The sequence below is a fragment of the Ursus maritimus genome, unplaced genomic scaffold (assembly GCF_017311325.1).
Source record: "Ursus maritimus isolate PB19 unplaced genomic scaffold, ASM1731132v1 scaffold_16, whole genome shotgun sequence".
NCBI lineage: Eukaryota > Metazoa > Chordata > Mammalia > Carnivora > Ursidae > Ursus > Ursus maritimus.
Window position 1 is genome coordinate 13,328,252 of NW_024424008.1, and position 20,307 is coordinate 13,348,558.

Sequence of the window (20,307 nt, forward strand, 5' to 3'; positions counted from 1 at the left end):
CTTCCCGTCTGGGGGTGCTTTTCCTGCTGTCCTCATAGCTCATAGCAACCTAGAGCTAATAGCCACCCCGCTAGCCATTTTCACAGGAGAGATGGCTGGGACCCCACAGACCAGGGATGCCAGCTCTATCAGCATACAAGCTATGTGACGTTGGGCAAGTCGATCTGACCCCAGAGCCCAACTGAATCATGAGGCTCTGCCTAATCTATACTCATTCTCAGTAAGGGAGCCCCCAAAATACAATGTCAACAGTTTTTGGACAAGACTCTGACATCATGAATCATGGAATCTTCAAGCTGAGGGGCTCCTGAAGGAGAGGAATTGACACTCACAAGGTCCTGCTATGTGCCTGGTACCATCTTTGAAACTTATTTTTTTCTAACTCAACTCCTCAATAAGGAAAACACTGTAGGGGATGACCTCGTACTGATGCTGTGTGTAAAGCAGAATTAAACTAGAAATTCACAAAACAACTTCCCTTGCTGTGTGCTATGAGCTCTAGTCGGCTCCTCTCTGTTCTCTTTGTTGTTATTATTCTAAATGATGCGGAGCCCCAGCCTTTATTTAAGGATCAGTCGTGACCCACAATTTGGAAAATACCGTGCTGATTCCTTCATGGGCATAGTCACCAGGCAGGCTTGTTACAACTTGGGGAGCTCGGTGCCTATTCGTTCCCATGTTGCAGATGAAGAAACCAAGGCTCAGCGAGATTCAGTAGGTTGTTCAACTGCTGAGTGGCTAAGCTGGGATTCCGAGTTCAACTCCAAAGTCTGTTCTCCTTCCAAGTTATCTTGCTGCCTGAGATTCCAAAAACTCCATCAGGCTGATGGGGAAACTAATGCCTGGAGGGGAGAAGTGACTTCTTCAAGGTCATATGGGGACTGGTGACAGAGCCTAAAATTGACACCAGATTTATCCCCAGACTCCAGACACCCTGGCACTGGAACTAGGCTCCTGTGGGCAGAGAGCTCTTTTCCCACCACCAACTACTCCTTGAGCCATTCTCCCTGGACAAAGCTGAACTTACTGATGGGAAAAAAAGATGCCTGGAAAACACCTTCTGGTAGGACGTTTGTCATTGTGCACATCATTGCTTCCACTGAATTGAAAATCGTGTTGGCTCAAATGAAAGCAAAACTGTGGTTTGCTGAACCTCTGTGCACACAGCAGGTCCTAACCTAGTTTTGAGAATGCAATCTATCTTAATTTCGCATAGCTTTGAATCTCCCTACCTCTTTTCCTCTTTCCAAGTCAGAAGCCAGGTGCTCTTGTATTAGCACATTCTGCCCACCAGGGAGAGCAACAGAGCACAGACGAGGTGGGGATGGGTGGGGGGGTGGACTGGGGCACATTTTAACTGGGCCAGGACTTCTCAAAGTCTCCTTACAAGGAACGCCTGAGAACAACAGTGTTAGTGGCTGTCAGATACTGGCTTCACAATCACAGGCAATTCTAGCAGATGTGATGCTAGGGAGAGGGGGCCCTGAGTCAGACTTCACCAAGGCAGTCTGAGCAGAAGGAAGGGCTGGAATTATGGCTGAAGGAAAGCTAAGATTATAACAAAAAAAGATGGTGCCAAGAGTCTCATGTGGGAGGTAAGGCAAGGCTGGGAGTAGGAGTCAGGCAGCAAGGTTAGAAACTTGGAGTATGGTATGAGGAATGAGCAAAGGGTGTGGTCCATGACCAAGGCCACAAAAGAGCGTGGGACGTGGCACGGGACAGGCCAGTGCTCAAGGACCCCACAACTGGGCCTAAGGAGCTGTGAGGCTCGAAGAAGGATCAATGGTACAACCCCCCCCCCCGCCCCCCGGGGGAAGGAACCCATCTTGGTCACAGAACCTGAGTATGGAGGTCTTCTTCACTGCTACAAGGCCCTGGGTAGACAAGGGAAGAGATGGCTTGTTCCCTTCTCCAGGCCCAGATCCCGTCTTCACGCCTTTATGCTTCCTCTTTGTCTAAGCCCCCATCCTCTTTCTTCCAGAGTATAGCAATAGCCTCCTACTTAGACATAGCCCACCAGGGTCTATTCTCAACGCAGCTTCCAGAATGTTCCTGTGCTAGCATTAGTCAGAGCCTGTCACTCCTCAACTCAGGACCCTCCCGTGGCTGCCCATGCAACGGCCTGCCCCACACCACCTCTTTGACCCACTTCCCTACTCCAGCCATACTGGTCTCATTGTTACTTTTCAAACAAACCAGACACACTTCTGCCTCAAGGCTCTTGAACCTGTTCTTCCTTCCGCCAGGACCATGTTTCTTCCAGACATCCTCACCACTCGCTCCCATGCCTCAAAGGTCACCTTCTCCATGAAGCTTTGTTTGGCCACCATATTTAGAACCGCTCTCACCCTGGAATTCCCGGTCCCTTTTTCCGTAGCACTTATCATCTGGAAACATCCTGCATCATGCAGTTTTCATACTTGCTGATCGTCAGTCTCGTCATTGAGGAGTGGGTAGTTCGGTCTGTTTGGATCATGCTGGAACCCCGTATCTAAAATGGTGCTGTCGTGGGGTAGGTCCTCCATAAATAACTGGCAAACGCCAGGTGACCCTGCTAACTCTCCAGCCTTCCCTCTGAGCACACTGTCCCCATATTTCCAGTCGCACCCTTATCTTCCAGCCTCATGGGACACACTTTCTATTTGTCCACCTTTATGCCTTGTCTACACAGAACACCCTTTCTTCTCCCTTTTTACCTGTTAGTCTTTTCCACCCCTCAAAGCCCAGGGGCCAGCGCGTCTCCCATTAAACCTTCTCAGATACCTTCCGGTTGGAATTTTTTCTCTTAACCCTCTATGATCCCTACTTTAAATGTCTTTTCTCCAGCATGTCACAATCTGAGAGTGGCCTGGTACGATGTCTAGCTCCAAATGAACTCTAACAGGCTATGGAATCAGTGTCTTTTCCTCAAGCTTCCAATACTGACAAAGAACTTGATGTTCTGGAAACAGAATCATCTCCCAGATTATATATAGATCTATATCTATATATAGAGAGAGTCCATGTTGAACTAATAAAAACATATCTCTATAAAACAGAACAAACCGTGGAGTGCAGTGGTCAAGAAAGGTAATGGGCACTGTGGAGAGGCAGATCTGGACTCAAACCCTGGCACTGCCATTCACTAGCTGTGCAACCTTCAGCAAGTCACTCAGCTTCTCTGAACCTGGAAATTGAGGAAGGGTTAAGAGTCAATGGGTTTGATGTCTCTAAGGTGCTTCTCGTCCCCCAGTTCTCAGATTCCCAGATTCTCTAATAGGCCCTTTCTAATCCTTTTTGGAACTCGGGGCCTTACAGCCCTCATTCTACTGCCCAGTCAGAGAGTCTAATCCCAAGTCCCTCTATATTCCCAAGAGGGAGCGTGGCCCAGCTCACTAGACAGAGGGTAGTCAAATGCGGATGTCCAATCGCTACTCAGGCCAAGGGGGCCCGGCTTCCTACCCTACAACATGGAGCCTCGTGCACACAATGGCCGGGTAGCTGCAGTACTCTGGCCACTTAGGGAATTAATGATAGATATTCTTATAGATTTTTAAACCACGTCTCATGAGCATGAGGCCAGGGAGGGTAGAGGATAAATTGAGTTCAATTGCTAAAGAGCTTCTTTCTCACCGTGCTTTGGAGATGCTCACCTAATCTTCTGACTGTGAATAAGCAATTTGGCTGCCTAATTAGGTTAACCAATAATTTCCCTTTTGACACCTAGGCAGAGTGATAATTTGGGGGTAACCGTGATTCTGTTTCATCATTTCTTTTCTAGATGCATTTCTCAATTTGCCTCTGGGACTAAAGCACAGAGGAAATTCTCACTATTCCCCAGACCTACTGTGCCTCTTCACACGCCTCTAGGCCTTGGCCTGTGCAATCGCCTCTGCCGGGAACGCCTCTCTCAGAGCTCTGATGCCCACTGAGATTCTGCCTGGCCTTCAAGCCCAGGTGCATAATGTGAGCGGAAAGCAGGAGTGAGACTTTGCACCCTCAGGGTGAAACCAATGGCTACTTTTACTGTCACTGCACAGCTCCTCGAAAAATTAATATTAATAGCTAGCATCAGTTAAGGACCGACACAGACCACAGACTTCACAGATGTTGTAGCATAGCCTCATGGCAACACGTCAAGGAAAGAAGATGATATGCTGCTTCTGGTTTTTATTATTATTATTATTATTATTATTATTATTATTATTATATTATTATTATTGTTATTGTGGTAGAACACATATAACCCTTTAAACCAGTGCCAAGCGTACAACCAGCGGCACTAAGCACATTCGCACTGCTGTGCGGCCATCAGACCGTTCCCTGCAGGACTTTGGCAGCTTCCCTCACTGACACTCTGCATCCATTAAACACTGACTCCCCATCCCCCCGCCTCTGTCCCTAGTAGCCACTGCTATGTTGTTTCAGAGATGAGGGAACCATGGCGCGGGGAGGAGAGGCGACTTGCCCAAGGTTTCAGAGAAGGACACGGCGCCTTGAGGATATGAGGCCAGGCCCCCTCGTTAGACTCCAGAGCCACTGCTCTTTCGACCCCGCAACGGCGCCTGCTATCCCTCCCCTGTAGACAGAGACACAAGGCTGTCTGTCATGTCTCCACCTCCCTGCTATTCATCTAGACTCCTGATTCTAGAAAAATGCCCAGCACACCGAGGGAGCTTGGGATAGATGGAGGACAAATTACAATAGGCATCTACAACAGAGACATCGTGTCATCCGGACCCAGTGGTTGGTAATGGAGCTCAGATCATAACCTTTGCTTTCTACAAAAAACACTTATTGAGTGCCGACTGTGTGCCTGGCCCAATGCCAGCTTCTCCTTATTGTCCCCTAGCCTGCTGGGCCCATCTCAGCAGGAGAAGCCCAAGGGCTGGCTCTGCCTGACGGCCCCGGGGTGGAAGATTTGTGTTTCTGTTACCCAGTCAATCCTGTATTTATTTTGGATATTAAGCAGTGACATAAAAGCTGCTGACATTAACCTTCAGGGGCAGAAATTGGCTTTAATGGACCCCATAAAAGTTATTATTGATGGCAGCTGCGTGCAGCATCACTGTGACCTCAGCAAAAGCCTCCACCGCTATCGATACCGTTGACAATTACTATTGACTAATGCAAGGCCGGGCGGGGAGGCAGAGTGGATGTTCCTTCCCGTGGCTGGAAGTCACTGGGGGTTACTTTGCATTTCACCTTTGGTCAGGATCTCTGAGAACTTGGTCACACATTTTTGGTGGGCCTCCACTGAGAGTCCAACACTTACTGATTCAAATGGAGGTGGGCAAAGGGCTCAGACTATAGGATTGGAGAGATCTGACTTCCAACCCAAGCTTTGCTGACCTGCTGACCTAACCAGCTACGTAGTCTCTGCCAGGTCAGCTGACCTTTCTGGAGCCTCTGTCTTCCCATCTGGCTCATTTCCTCACAGTGAAATGGGAAAGTCACGGTGTTGTCCTGAGCAGTGGCGTGACACACGGTGGGCCCTCAGGATGGCGCCCCGTACCCCTGAAAAGCAGCCACACGGTGAGGGGCTGGTTGATGCACCCGGGGCGACAGAGCCCCGTCCTGGTGCTGAGACCTGCGTTCTCATCAGAGAAGGAGAACTGAGGCCGGGGAGGAATGCAAGACAAAGAGAGGAGGGCACGGGAGGGAGATGGAGATGAGAGGGGCAGGGAGAAGGGAGGGAGAACAGCCAGGACGGAACCAGACTCCCGTGTAGGGCCTGGCTCTAGCTCTTTCCATCTTTGCCTCCCGGGCCCCTCATCTGTCGGCTGGGGAGACAATGGTGTGAACAAGAGTGCCGTCGACCTCACCAGCAGATAAAAGGGAGCCATTGAGATGGCTCAGGCGCTGTCTATACGATTTAGACCCAAGCAGAACACAGCTGTGAGTGCAGCTCCCCACCGAGGGGCAGGTGGACGGGCACGTGGGCACCGGCTGGTGTGTGGGCTTGGGGAGTCCGGGCCTGGAAGGGCTGTGGAGGCCAGGGGGTCTTTGTTAGGTTCACCTGCCCACCTCCTTCTGCTGCCCATCTTCCCTGAGTACAGCGAGGCTTAAGGGCCACAGCCGGCGCGGAGACGGGCGATCGGAAGGAAAAGGTGGCCTGGCGGGGGGAAGGAGGCAGCCATTTCCCGTTGCCGTTATCAAAGGCTGAAGCTCTTCAGGCTCCTCAACTATGTCATTATCACCCAACAGAGGCTTAATTCAGCTGTAATTCAGCTCTCAGGGAATATACAATAATGTGGGCGGTGTGCACCTCACTCTGTCATGACTTTATGGAAAAATGATCATTTGTCACCATGGCAAGAAGCCTTCAAAAGAACAAACAACCTAAGTCTTCCGCTGCAGAGGAAATTCACTCACCAGGGCTACAAGAATAAAGATTTTTAGAGCCATACAGGCCCGAGTTCAAATCCTGTCTTGCTGGCTGTGTGACTCTGGCAGGCATCTTAACCCCTCAGTGCATAGTTTCCTTATTCTGTGCAAAGAGGATAATAAACCTACTTTAGAAGGGTGCTGGCGGGGGGAGATGAGAGGCTGGAACTAAAGCGCTGGCCCTGTGCCTGGGGTCTGCTGCCCAGCGAGCGCAGCTACTCACCGCTAACGTTGCCACTATCCTTCTCTTCTCATGCACCTTCATCTGAATGTAAGCACCCTGAGTCCCAGAAGCCCAGATCCAGAAGGGCCTGCAGGCCATCCAGCTCAATTATTCCCTAAAGGTGTTCATCAGAACACTGAACCCATCAGACACTCTGAGAACAAAGGATTCCACGCTCAGATCAACGGGCGGAATGCTGCATCTATCTCTCCTTAGTGATATACCCATTAGCATGCACATTTTAATAGATTAAAGGCTCTGAGAAGTCCTGCAGTAAAGAAATTGGTTTAAATTCATTCAACATAGTGCTTCCTACATTATTTGATCACAGAGCACCTTCTGGCTGTCATTCCCCACCCCAACCTAAGTACTATTAGCATTCTCAGATATAGGAAATGCAGATTTGGTGCAAACTATTTTACTATTTTATAGATGAGGAAATGGAGGTCCAGAGAAAGGATCCAACTTATCCAGTGTCACACCCCAGGTCAGCGATGGAACTGAGGCTTCCTGCCTCCTAATCAGAGGCCATTTTCTCTGTACAGGCCTTATACATCAAATCCTTGCTCTGGTTCCGTGCATGGTGGGAGTGGAGGCAGAAGGGACTGCTGGCTTGGCTTGGGCCTTGGGGGGAAAGTGAATGGAGTGAGGATGGCTTGTCACTGCAGAGAGGGGGATCTCCTTCAGGTGCTGAGGTCACTGACCCCCCTCACAGGGCTGGTTGGTGGTCAAGGGAGAGGGAGGGGGGAAACACCAAGCCAGCATCTAGGCATTGCCTCTCCCCTACCCCTCAGACAAATGCACAGGCTCCCTAGGAAAACCTCTGAGCTCTCCGGGAGAGGTGGCAGAATGGATATTTGGAACCCTGCTGCACCTGACTCTTTAAGGAAATAAATTTCCCACCTGACCCTGACCTTGGCTGGTCTCCTGCCTGACTCCAAAGCAGGGATTGTGTTGTGCATAACCTAGCTAAAGCATCCTCTTCAAAGACCAAACTGCCTAAGCCTTCACCTCTGACCCGGTCCCCACCCTGACTCTGGGGAATCCTGGACAGGAATCACTAGGAGCCTGCATTTGGAGCTGGAAACCAGTAGGGGGCACTGGTGCCTGACTTGGCCCAGTTTTCACTCCCATTGCCCTTCTCAATCTTGAATGGAAGCACCAGCAGACCCCCTCATTAAACTTCTGAGAAACAAAAGCCCTCTTCTCCCCTGGGCAGCGGGGCTGTTCCTGGTCTCTGCCACCCTCCCCAAGACTTCGCTGCCAGACCCAGCAGGTGCCTCCTCAGTTCTGACCTGGGTCCACAAAGCTGCCCGGAGTGTGGCGGGGCACAAAGCCCCAGAGAAGGGAGATTGCCTGAGCAGCGCCCCGCACGGCTGCATCCCACCCGGAGCCCCTCAGACATCTGCCAACAAGGTTCCAAAAGGAAGGAGGAAAAGTCTGAAACCAGGTTCCCTTCCTTGCACCTTAGAAAAGAGGCATGTGAACTGGCTGCCTTCTCTTTCTCCCACAATATCACTTGGGCCTTGGAAGAAGGGCTGCAGAGGTGAGAGGGGGATAGAGGGCCCAGAGCCTGCATGTCTCCAGATCTGCAGCTGAGATCAAGGGAAAGTGGGAGCAAACTAAGTTTGAAGTTACTCCAACAGACACTGGGGCAGGGAGCCAAGGACTGCTGAGCCCCTGGAGGCTGGAGACTGAGCAGGACTCAGGCAGGACCAGACACGGCTGACGCGATGGACAACAAGCTGCTGGGGACCCGTTACCACTGCTCTCCCACACAGAGGCACCTTGCAAGTGATTACCCCGGGCCTTAGGTGCCCCCCAATCTGAAAACAAAGAGCAGTGACCCAATCTCTGGTGTGTCACCAGTGGGTGGGTATTTCTTGTGACTGTGCAGAGGCTCTGACTTCTGACCACTGAGAGCAAAGCAATTTTTCACCAACGTCACCAGAGCCCCAGCAATGGAGCAGAAAATCAATATTGTAATGAAAAGCCTGGCCTCGAAACTCACGGGCCATGTGGGCCACTCACCAGTCTCGGTGTTCTCGTGCTCCGTGTCGGTGAGAGTGAGGTTGGAGTTGGCCCGGCTGGACAGGCAGGAGCTGCGCCCCGACCGTGTGCTCCGGCCCCACAGCCGCACGGGGTGCTCCGGGGACAGCACGGTGTCGGCCTCCACGTCGGCATCGGAGCTGGCCCCCATGGAGTAGCCGCAGTGAGGGATGCCTATGTCCGTCCGGTACAGTGTCCCATGGGGGGGCGTCACCTCTCCCAGCCCCAGCTCCCGCAGGCTGAAGTTGGCTCCTGGGAGGAAAGGCAGGTGAACTAGGTTAGGGTCTCCCCGCCAAAAACCTGACCCCTCAGCCCGGGATTCACCGCCGTCTTTGGAGCTTGCGTGGTATTCTGCACACAGGCCTCTCTTCTAAATGGCTCCTCGCCCTTCCCCCATCAGCCCAACTCCTCCACATCCTTTAAGGCCCAACTCGTACGGCACCTCCTTTGTGAAGTGCCCCCTAATACCTACACCCCATGTGGCCGTCATTTGCTTCTTGCAGCCAAGCTCCCTTTGGAGTCCTTGGCCCCAGTCGTCCCACACAGTAGGACCAAGGGCCTAACCCTTCCACTGCTGCTGACCTCAACAGAGGCAGGGACCACGTCAGACTCATTCCTAAATCCCTGTGCTCAGCCGTCAGTAGGGGCTCAATAGATGTCTGTTAAATCGATGTCTGGTCCAAGGAGGACTTGGCAGGGAGCAGCACTCCTGAGCAGGGCAGACGGCTAGTTGAGGAGATGCAGATGGCTGCCCTGGCCAGGTCAGGAAAGCCTGGAGCATGACACCAAAGATGGGGACTGGTAGAGAAAAGTGGGCCGCACGCAGGCCATGGGCTCTGCTTCCCGCTTCCTCATGCCACGTGGGGCCGGGACTGTGGCGGGAATCTGCAGGGTTTGGAGGAATCCAGGGAGCCCAGCACACAGCCAGAGCTGGGTTGCTGAGAGGCCTGGAGGTCTCGGGAAGGCCTGGCGATGTCCTAGACAGGCCAGAGAAGACGTGGGTGAGGGGGTTCACTCGGGGATTCATATTTGAGTAGGATTTCCCCCTCCATGGGAAACACAGCCTCCATGTCACACCTGAGTGTTCATTCAATGTCTATTCAAGGACAGCTTCTCCCATATTTCTAAAATTCCCATGAGTGTTTTGGGGATAAGAAAAAGGGGGCGGACAAAGACACCAAGGGCCATATCCCAATTAAACCACTGATCTGGGAAATGGCCTTATAATCAGGTAGCGCCCACATTCAAATCAATTCCAGCTGGCCGTGGCCTTCACCAGCACACAGCAATGAGTAGGGCGTGGTGCCGGACTTCATAGCAAGTGGGGGCGAAACAACCAAAATCACGATTAAGGGTTGAAGTCCAAAGTCAGGAGACCCATCGAGAGTGTTCTGGGAACACAGAGGCGGAGGGCAGGAGCTCAGAGGAGAGGTTTGCAAATGAGAGTGAACTTGGAGAACAGAGGAAGAAGAGATGTCCGAGCTTAGAAGGATTCCTGCAAGCAAGGCCAGGGCTGAACAGGAAAGCCTGTAAAGACAAGTGAGCAGGTCTCCTCCTCTGGTCCGGGAGGGGACCTGCCAGATAGGGAGGAGGGGAGCCAGCAGGGAGAGCTCTGACTACAGTGGTGGGCATCGCTCTGCACATCAGCCCTGTGCTCCTGAGTGTCCCAGGCGGCTCTGGGTGCAGCCCCTCTGTCCTGGCACAGAGTGGGTGCTCGGCACAAGTTGTAAGAAAACAGACAGACGTGCTCCGGCAGGACTTTGGTGGATGGATAGAGAGAGGCGGAAGGAGGGGAGCAGAGACCACCCAGGCCGCTGCTGAAATGAGAGGTGCAGTGGGAGGGGATGTGCCCCAAGCCTGACGTTCAGGTGCTTCATGCTGCTCCGGCCTTAATTTGAGGCTACAGTCATGAAACAGGTCTATACTGGCTGCCAACTGATGCCCGAGCCTCCTCCCACCCACTGCCCCCTGCCTCTGCTCTGTCTTCCTCTCTCTGGTCTCCCTTCTCTGCCTCTGTCTTGCTCCCAGCCCCAGCTCATATTCCTGCCCTGAGTAAGTCAGCCTTACTAACAGGTCAGCTCTCATGTGGATTTGGTCCTGTGGGAAAGGCCGGGTGGGTGTCAGGCTATATGAGGGTGTGTGTGTGTGTGTGTGTGTGTGTGTGTGTGTGTGTGTGACCAGTTCTTCTTACCTCTGGGATCTGGGGGAAATGATTCGGTGTGGCATTGTTGTAAGGATTAGATAACAATACTAAAACATATCTAAACTACACAGCACCCTGCCTGGCTAACCCCAGCTGGAAGGGGAGCAGGCGGGGCAGAATCAGCCATTGGTCGGAGCCCATCAAGCATCACAGAAGGCTTACGGCTCTTTTGGCAGAAAAACAGGAATCACTGAAGCACCAGGGTAGGGAAGGGATATCATGGCATACGTGGGAATGATGAGTGGGCCTGCAGGGCAGGAGCACTGGTGGCAGGGGTGGAGAGGCAGGGGATGAAACAGTCCAGGGAGGAAAACGGATTTGGGGAAAGTCCCTTATGGCACCTTAAGGAGCTCAGATTGAGGGCAATGGGGAGTCATTCCCAACTTCACTCTAGCTGCAGTGCACAGAATGGCCGCAAGGGAGCAGCACTGGGTGAAAGGGGCTGCGGTCAACCCTCCCGGAGAGATGACAGTGGCCTGAACAGGGACAGCGGCAGAGTGGTTGAAGAAGAGGAATGGATTTGAAAGGCACTTCGGAGTAGGATGGACAGGCTATTCAGGAAGTGAAGGAGAGGAGTCCGGTGCCAGGATTTTAGGTCTATGTCAGGAACGTCTTCTCGCAAGGTTGGGACAATGTTTGAGGAAAACGTGATTTTTGTTGAATGGACACATATATGACAAGTAACAAAACCAACAGCTGACTTACTCTGCACTTGATGTTAGTTCGCTTCCCACTTACAGCATGCCACTCTGTAACAGGGGGAGGCCACTCAGGCCCGTCTGACACATGAGGACTGAGGCCTAGAGCAGAGCTGGTGGGGGTTCTGCACCCAACCCCAGGCAGCCCAGCTCCTAACCACCGCTTTATGCCAACGAACCGGGTGAGCGTGAAGATGAACAAACCAAGAATGAGTTATAGGCAGGCTCTGACCAGATCCAGGTGCCAAAAGAGCCGAGGCCTGGCGCTGACCTGCGTCCGGCCCACCTGCCCGCACTCGCGCCCAGGCATGCAGGTGCGCCCCCGCCCCCAGCCGCGCCCCCCGCTGCCCTCACCTGCGCGGCAGAACTCCTCGGCCTCCTGCGGCACCATGTCCTTGACGCGGCCGCCATAGGCCAGCCGGGCGTCCTGGTCGTAGGCCTTCAGGGTCTCGCTGGAGCTGTAGGACTTCTGCGGAGCCTTGCCCTCCTCGCTGTCCGCGGACGAGCTGGTGTAGCGGCGCTCGGCGTCGCGGCGCCGGGTCAGCGAGCGGTACGGCTTTCTCTCCTTCACGTCCATGGCCTCCGGCCCGCGCTCCTCCACATCCACGAACAGGGTCCTCGCGGCACTCAGGGCCGAGTGCTCTGGAGCCAGGGAACCAAAGAAAGGGCGTGCGTGAGCTCAGGCCCCAGGAGGCAAAGGCAATACCCCAGTCCCTCCCGGACCTGATCGGCCCGCAATGCTGTGGAGGAGGGACTTTAGACTTGGAGAAGGGAGGGCACCGTTCCACCGCCACACACGTGTTAGCAGCAGAGGGGGCCTGCATCCAGGGCCTCTGATGCTGAATCCTGTCCCCTTCTGCTACTCCGCCTGTCCACCACGAAGATGCCTCAGCCTCTCTTCAAGCGATGGGTATCAAGGAAGCCGACAACAAAGGCCAGAGGACACTGATTTCAGTAATCCCTCTACATGGGAATCATGTGTTTGTTTCCATCATGTCCCCAGCTGGGACAGGGCCTGACACAGAGCAGGGGCTCCTTAAGAATTTGTGAAATGAATGACCATACCCAGGCACTGGGGTAAGCTCTTAGCATGTATTCTTCCCTCCCAAGATCCAAAAGGCCCTCTCCAGGGCTGGTCTCAGCCTGGTTCCGCAGTAAGCTCTGCTCATCTTGTTAAAGATCTCTCTAGACCCAGTCAAATGGGTCCATATGTCCTAACCTGGAAAGCTGCATCACTTTCTTCAGCCAAAGAATGGTCTGAGATTATCACTTAGGTGTCTTTGGGATTCATCATGGATCCCAAGTGTCTACTGTAGACTTCCTTCTATGTGTTTTCCATGATATTCAAAGAGTGCAAACATTTGTGATTTTATTGGTGCCCCATAATAACCATAAAGCAGATAAGACAACTGTTTTCACTCCCATTTTATACATGGGGCAACAGTGACCCAGAGCCAAGGCCTCAGGGTGCATTAGTAACCAAGCCAACAATGCCTTGGGGTTGCCACTAGACCCAATCAAGATGTGTAGGTGATACTTGTGGGGACCTAGTTCTCAAAATACCCCTGGAAATTAGTTCGGGGACAAGGAGTCTGACCTCAGATACACAGGAAGCAAATCATCTTAGTAGGGCCCAAACCCAAGCTCTGAGCTCTGGCTTCCTAACATTCAGCCTCCTGGCACTGGCTGACAAGACGTGACAGTCTGTCCTCTGAGTGCCTGAGGGGCAGGGCTGGAGGGAAGACCGGTGATAATACTTTCTATGCCAGGGTCTGTAAAACCTTTTCGCTTGCAATCCATAATTTGAAAAGCATCTTACATTGTGATCGGATACATATATTTACATAAGTGAATGCATGTGTTTATGTGTATAAAATGGAAATAAGATTCACAAAACCAAAGTTACTGCATGATGAACAATGTACTCTGATATTTCCTATTTCATTCTCTTTCACTTTTTTAAAAAGGCTGGTTATAACTTCCTAAATGGACCCAATACTAGCTTTTGACCCAAAGCTCTGTTCTGGTCTAATTCGGATGAGGATGTACGGTGACTGTCACCCAGCCTCTGTGCCCTCTGGCCCTTCACCTCCAACCCATCCCCCTGAATGACAATAATGGTGATGATACTATAGAGTAAGCACTAATGTTAGCCATTGTGACTAATAATTAATAATATTAATAATGGTTTCACAATAAGAGCCAATATACTGTTATTAGTAGTAGCTAATACTTATTGAGTACTTACTTTCACTAATATTATATGTGATAATATTTTAGTCTTTGCTTCAATTCCATAATATAGGTACTATGATTATCTGCAAATTACAGATGGGAAATTGCAAGGTTAAGCATACTGCCCAAGGTTACATGGCTCTTCATTGGTGGAGCCATCATCCTGACCCAGGGGTTGAACTTGGCACATGGGTACAACCACTAGATGATACTGGCTCTGTAGGCTGTGCCACATAAAGCTCCTAAGCCCAGATCATGCCACTGCCCTGCTCACGCCTCCGTGGCAGCTCTGTGCAGGCTTCAGGATAAATTCCAGTCTCTCGGTCAAAACGGAAAGCTATTCTTCTTCGATCTGGCCCGACTCACTTCCTTCTCACTGGGCCCCTTGCAACTTTCCTGGACATTAGTTCTGTGGCCTCTCCACCTCTGTGCATGTTGATTTATCATTGTACTTCCAGCTAACCGGATGGTCTGTGTCCATGTCTGCCTCTGCCCTTGACTGCAGTTCCTTGAGGACAGGCTGGCTGGCATCCACAGAGCTCATGAGATGTGTACTGAATGAATGAAAGAATAAAATTATGACAGCTCCTTTCTTACTTCTTACCAATCGTAGGTGGTATAAAATATTGGCAGTTTGATTTAGGTATATCTAAAATTGAATTGAAGGCATTGCTTAGATGTAGTCTTTTAAAATTTCAAAGGAAGCCTGCCTTTGAGGTATGTGTCCACCATGGATTTAGCAGCTGTGTGACCCAGGACAAGTTATTTAACCTCTCTGTGCTTCAGTTTCCTCATCTGTAAGACAGTACCAACCTCGTAGGGTTGTTCTGAGGATGAAATGAGTTAATACACGTCCCTGGGAGATACTGTCGCTAATACATAATGGGTGCTCAATAAATATTAGCCATTATTGCCATCAGAAAAAAACCCACATTTTATTTTTAAAAGGCCCACTTTAGAAGGCTTCAGGTAAGTGTCAGTTATAATTGGAGAAGGAACATCCCCTTGGAAACATACGTTAATAAGGCCGAGACATATTTTGGGTTGTTAAATTGGTGGATGACTATGTCTTCTTATCAGTGCAAGCCTGTTGACCAAAGGCACTGGCTTCAAGGCGAAGGCTCAGTAACTACGCATTATTAAGCACACAGCCCTGAAACCCGCGGCTTCCCTGTCACAAAGCAGAGGCAGGGAGAGCACTTGCCTTGCTCCCATTCCCTTTTTATTTCTTTTCTTCCATTTTAGGCTTAATATAGTAATTCAGTAAATAGTATTTTTTTTTTAAGAGAAGGAGGTTGGTCATGGTTCATACTCAGCCTGGCATTTAATAGAGGAGGAAGAGGCTTGGATGCAAGAGGTGACAGTGGAGAAGAGCTCCCCTCGGGGCGAGGATCTGCAGTCCAGTGGCGCAGAGACATGGCGGGACAATGGAGGAATGCTGGGGAAGAGTCTGGCTCGGACCCACCCACGGCGACCCTCTTCCACGGGCTGGGCAGCAGACAGACCTCATACACGTTCGTGTATAAACATGTCAGCCCCTCCTGCTGACCAGGGGTTCCCCACCGCCCCGAAGTCCATTAGCCTGACCTTCTTGACCCTCCCTCTGTTCCTTCCCACAACCCGCAGAGCACCTGTTTTCTTCCAGATGCACCCCTCTGTTTCTGTCCCTCAGAACTGCCAGCCATTTCTCAGATACCCTCCATCTGGACTGTCACTGAGCCTCCACGTCCCTGTTTCGCTGGGTTCACCTGAGCGAGGCACCTGAGGGAGTTGGGGCAGGAGGGTGTAGGCGAGAGGGGCAGTGCTGCTTCCCTGCTCTCTCACTGCTTCATAGGCCTTTGTCCGCTCATCAGATGCCAGGTGGCCCCTTTTCCAGTCCTCTTTCAATATCCTTCCCTGTCCTCACCTGTCCAGGCCGGGGGCGGGGGGAGGGAAGGGGTCCCCATTTCCTGCCACTGCTAGACCCTGGTTGTCTCACCATTGTGGCTGGCTCTCCTCACCTGCCCACACCTCTGTCCCTTCGTTAAAGTGTGTTCATTTAAAGCATCTGGAGCGAATCCTGTTTCCTGACGGATCCTGACCCCTTACCATCTGGTTGACTTTCAGTAACCATAGGGACCATCATCATCAAATAAACCCACAGCTCCCGCTTACTCGGGGCTTACCGTAGGCCAGACGCTGGGCGAAGTGCTTGTGTTAGGTGATCTCATTTAGTCCCCACCATCCCACTCTGCAATGGTCTCTCTTAATGATAAAGAGAACCCGAGGCTTAGAGAAGTTAAATAACTCACTTAAAGCCACACAGTCAAGAAGTGGATCAAGGGCCGGACCGACCCGTCTCCAGACCTTCCTTCCCAGAGCCCCCCACCACGCACAGTGATGGAACAAGCTCTACCATCCTTCTCAGCCACCCCCTGGATATGGGGCTCTGGCAAGTTAGGTGTTGGCTTTGTTAGACCCTTCATAGGCTATAACACACCTTGTCTCTGTAGCCGTAAGGGATGGAGAAGGCCTACGCCCAGCGTCATCATCGCCGCCATTATTGACATGTCGTTATTTCTGACCCTCCAGTGGTGTAACTGCACACACGGAGCATGTGCGAGACCCTGGCCTGCTCCCAAGGTGTGGCTGGATGGAACTCTCTCCGGGTGAAGCCCAAGCACCAGGACGGGGCCTTCAGAGAGGAGTTCAGTCCCACAGCCTGTTCCAGACAGACCTGTGCTGGGCACTGGGCCCCAACATGAGCAGGACGGGAGCTCTGTCTCGGGGGTGTCAGCCCCAGGGGGCAACCACGGGTGCTTCGATGGGCATGACCTGCGGTTCTACACGTTTCTCCTGATGTGGGCACGGGTGTCATTCTTGGCCTCTCTCTGGGGGAGGAGAGTGAGCCCCAGACGGGAGACGGGAAGAAACGTGGGTGCATCGAGTCCTGTATGCAATGCCTTCCGCACAGCCCCGTAAGAGCTCTGCTCATTTATCATTCCAGAGAGCAGGCGATATGGCCCGGGTGGCTGGTCAAGTTCACACAGCTGGTAGGGGACTCTAAAATCTACATTTTAGGCTTTTTTCTTTTACAGGGAGCTGGGCTCTGATAGACTTAGAAGGTCTGAACAGGTCTGTGAATGTGGAGGTGCCTGGGAGACCCGGGGTGGGGGTGGTGATCAGAGGATGATCTCAGATAGGGAAAGAGGTGATCACCATATAGCAGCCACCATTTACCAGACCCCTACTGTGTGCTGGGTGTTTTGTACACACTACTCCTAATCCCTACCACAATTACACGCGTTAGATAGATCCTCTTTTGTATTTTCTCTTATTTACTCTTATTGTACAAATGAGATAATGAGCTCAAAGAGATTAAGTGACTTGCTCTAGATCCTGTGGCTTCCAAATGTCAGGGCCTAGATTTGAATCAGAAGAAAATGTTTAAACCTCATGAAAGGTATTGCTCACCTCGTACCATAGGTTAATTCATTTAGTAAGTCATGGCTGATTACCTTTGCTGTCCTAAGTGCAGAAGATGTTCAGAGGTAACATACCAGGCTCCCTTGTTCCCTCCCGCCCCTCCCCCTTCTCCCACCCTGCCTCTTCTCTCCAACACTGAGTTCCCACACTGCCGTGCCAAGCCTTGCTTGACGCATCAGTGGACAAGACAAATGAGCTTCCTACTTCTTGGAGCTTCTAGAACATGGACAAGTCAGACAGGGAGAGAGGCTGGGGAAGGACCACAGGGAACCCTAACCCAAGCCAGATGGGCCAAAGGTGGAGAGATCAGGGACCACTGCCCAGAGAAAGTGACATCTAAACTATGACCCAAAAATGTCAAGGAGAAGTGAGTTAGGCCAGGGGTGCCTCAGTCAGTTGAGCATCTGCTTTCAGCTCAGGTCATGATCCCAGGGTCCTGGGATTGAGCCCTGAGCCGGGAGCCTGCTTCTCCCTCCGCCCTGCCTGTCTCTCTACTAGCTTATGCTCTCTCTCTCTCTGTCAAATAAATAAATAAAATCTTAAAAAAAAAAGAAAAAGAAAAAGAAGTGAGCTAGGCCAGACCATTTGGAGGTAAGGAGAGAAAAGAAATCTAGGTCTGACTTTCCATTTTCTCTGACCTACAGTAAAAATACATTTCACCATCCAGAAAACACATATATCTACAAATTTCTAAGTAAAATAAGTATTTCAGAAACTATGCCTAATCTTTCCTCCAGGGTAGCACCTGACACTTTCTATTTTATTCTACTCCACTAAAATTGGATTATGGATGGGTTGCTAACCCACAGTTTGAAAAGCACCATTCTGGTCACAGCATGGAGGGAAGTTGGAGGTACAAGAGAACTGGGACCAGGGAGAGACCCAGTTATCTCGAGTCCAGCCTTGAGGGAGAGAGAAGTTCGCTGAGAAAGCCTGGGAGGGGAGAAAAAGAGCCATTTCCACAAACAGTAGTCATCTCAATGACAGGAAAATGCAAAGGAGCGTGTGGCAGAGAGCCTGGATGGGAGGTCCTGGGGGAGCGTGTCCTCCAGCTGGGTTTCAGAGGCCTGGATGGGGCCGGGGCCAGGAGTTGGCCAGGAAGAGCAGCACAGGCGTTGGGCCTGCGAGGCAAGGGGAAATGGGGAAAACAAAGCCTTTGGTGTGCGGGAAGACACTCAAGAAGCAAAGTTGGGCCCTTCACATGGGCTCCGGCAGTATTTACGAGGGGCTGGGGCCCGGATTGGCAGGGAGACTTGAACAGACACACAGCACTGCCGAGTAACCTCTGCCCCCGCCCAAACCCGCGGGGAAACGGGGGCTGTTACCACCCTGGGTTTCCTCCCAAACTAGAAACAGCCAGAGACGAACCAGGAAATTGACTGAATTCCTCCTGGACTGCAGTTTTATAAGTTTTCCTGAACATAAGCACAGGGTGATATTTTTAGTTCTTTGTGTGTCAAGAAGGGCCCATAAATATTTCAGAGCTAGAATGTGTTCTACAAACTGTAAGTCCCGGGCGTTATCTGTCTGTGTATGTGTGCAGGAAATCATCATGAATTTTTACTTTCCTTAGTTCTTCAGAGTTTGGTCTTGCAAGGCTTTTGTTTCAAACTCCAGGGACGTGTGCGATATGAAGGCGGATGCCAGGGGTGGAGGGGACATCGGTGATGTGTGGGGCTACGTGCACACCAGAGGACTAGGCATCGTCAACGCCATTTTACAGATTCGGAAACTGAAGCTCAGAGCAGCAAAGCGATGGCCAAGTTCATACAATATGCCGAGACTGGCATCTGGGAGCCCTGTTTCCAAGTCTGCATTCTCTGTTCTGGCACCCTGAGCACATTTGTCTGGCCCCGTCACTTTAGGGACTCTTGCTCTTCGAAACAGTGACAGTGGTTACAATAATGGTGGCCAAGGGCAAGGTCTTCATAGCATGACCTCATTGTATCCTCACCATATCCCCAAACCACCCTTATTTTATACACGAGAAACCCGGGATTCCGAGAGGTTAAGTGCCTTGCCCAGAGGGCCCCAGCAAGGAGGTAACAGAGCCAGGATTCAAACCTGGGTCTATATGACCCCAAGGCTCAAGCTTTTAGTCATAATCTTTACTGCTTCCCACCAACGTCATCCCTTATTTTAATTTCTTTAGATGTTCTATTTGCTTTTTCATTGTGTTTTGTTAGCAGTATTAACTCCTTTGACGAACCAGGTTAGCACCTAACCTAGGCTTTTTGGGAGGATTGCTTTGACACCTCCTACCCGAAGTGGCCCCAGACAGCGCCGTGGGCCAAAAAAAAAGGGCTTTCTTGGGAACCTGGTGGAGTGTGGCCGAGTGCTCAGCTCAACTACGGGGACATCCTTAATCAGCAGCTGGCAAGCAGGTGACAGATGGTGCACTGCCTACTTGTGCCATCTTGCCCTTTTGTCTGAGGGCCTGTCATAGGCCATGTAGCGAAGGGCAGGGGACTGCTGTACGGGCACCATCCTCCGATCTTGAGCTCAGAGAGCTCCCACCAGAGCTGCCTTGACCCCTCGAAAGGGCTGAGCGTACACAGGACCCGGGACACAACAAGCCTTCAACCCACACGAGGGAACATAAGGGCCATATTTTCCCGATTCCTCCACCCAGATCTTCCCCTCCTGAAGCTACTTCCCAGCCAATGATTCCCCTTTATAAATGGGAGCCTCTTAGAGTCAGAAAATGTGGCACTTACTATCTTAAGATTGACAGTACCATCAAAGGTCAGCTGGTTCATGCCCCATCAGATGTCCGAATCCCCTCCGTGCCATCCCAAGGGGTCACAGCACCTCCAAAACTGGGGACTTCCCTGCCACCAGGGAAAGCTTCGACTGTGCTTCCTGATATGGAGCTGAAGCTTCTTTTAGCTCCCTTCCAAAGGCCTTAGCTCTATGTCTTGGGGTCCCAGGAAGGAAGTCCAGTGCCTTTGTCCCAGGAGCAGCCCTTCCAGAAGATGGGCTTGTCTGTTTGTCCTTGGGTCTTCTTGTCAGGCTGAAGCTCTCTCCTAAGATTTTCAAGCCCTCACATTCCCCTCTTAGAGACCTTT

At 51.4% G+C, this 20,307-nt stretch overlaps 1 protein-coding gene across 1 annotated transcript in view; it reads right to left on the bottom strand.

Annotated features, from left to right (window-relative positions):
• LOC103678086 (teneurin-4-like) overlaps positions 1 to 20,307 on the bottom strand; it is a 279,793-nt gene that overhangs the window by 66,842 nt on the left and 192,644 nt on the right. Inside the window, exons 4-5 of the mRNA XM_040630911.1 lie at positions 11,894 to 12,181; positions 8,621 to 8,890 (exon numbers count right to left, since the gene is read on the bottom strand). Coding sequence (XP_040486845.1) covers positions 8,621 to 8,890; positions 11,894 to 12,116 — 493 coding nt within the window. The 5' untranslated portion in view covers positions 12,117 to 12,181. The remainder of the gene's footprint in view (positions 1 to 8,620; positions 8,891 to 11,893; positions 12,182 to 20,307) is intronic.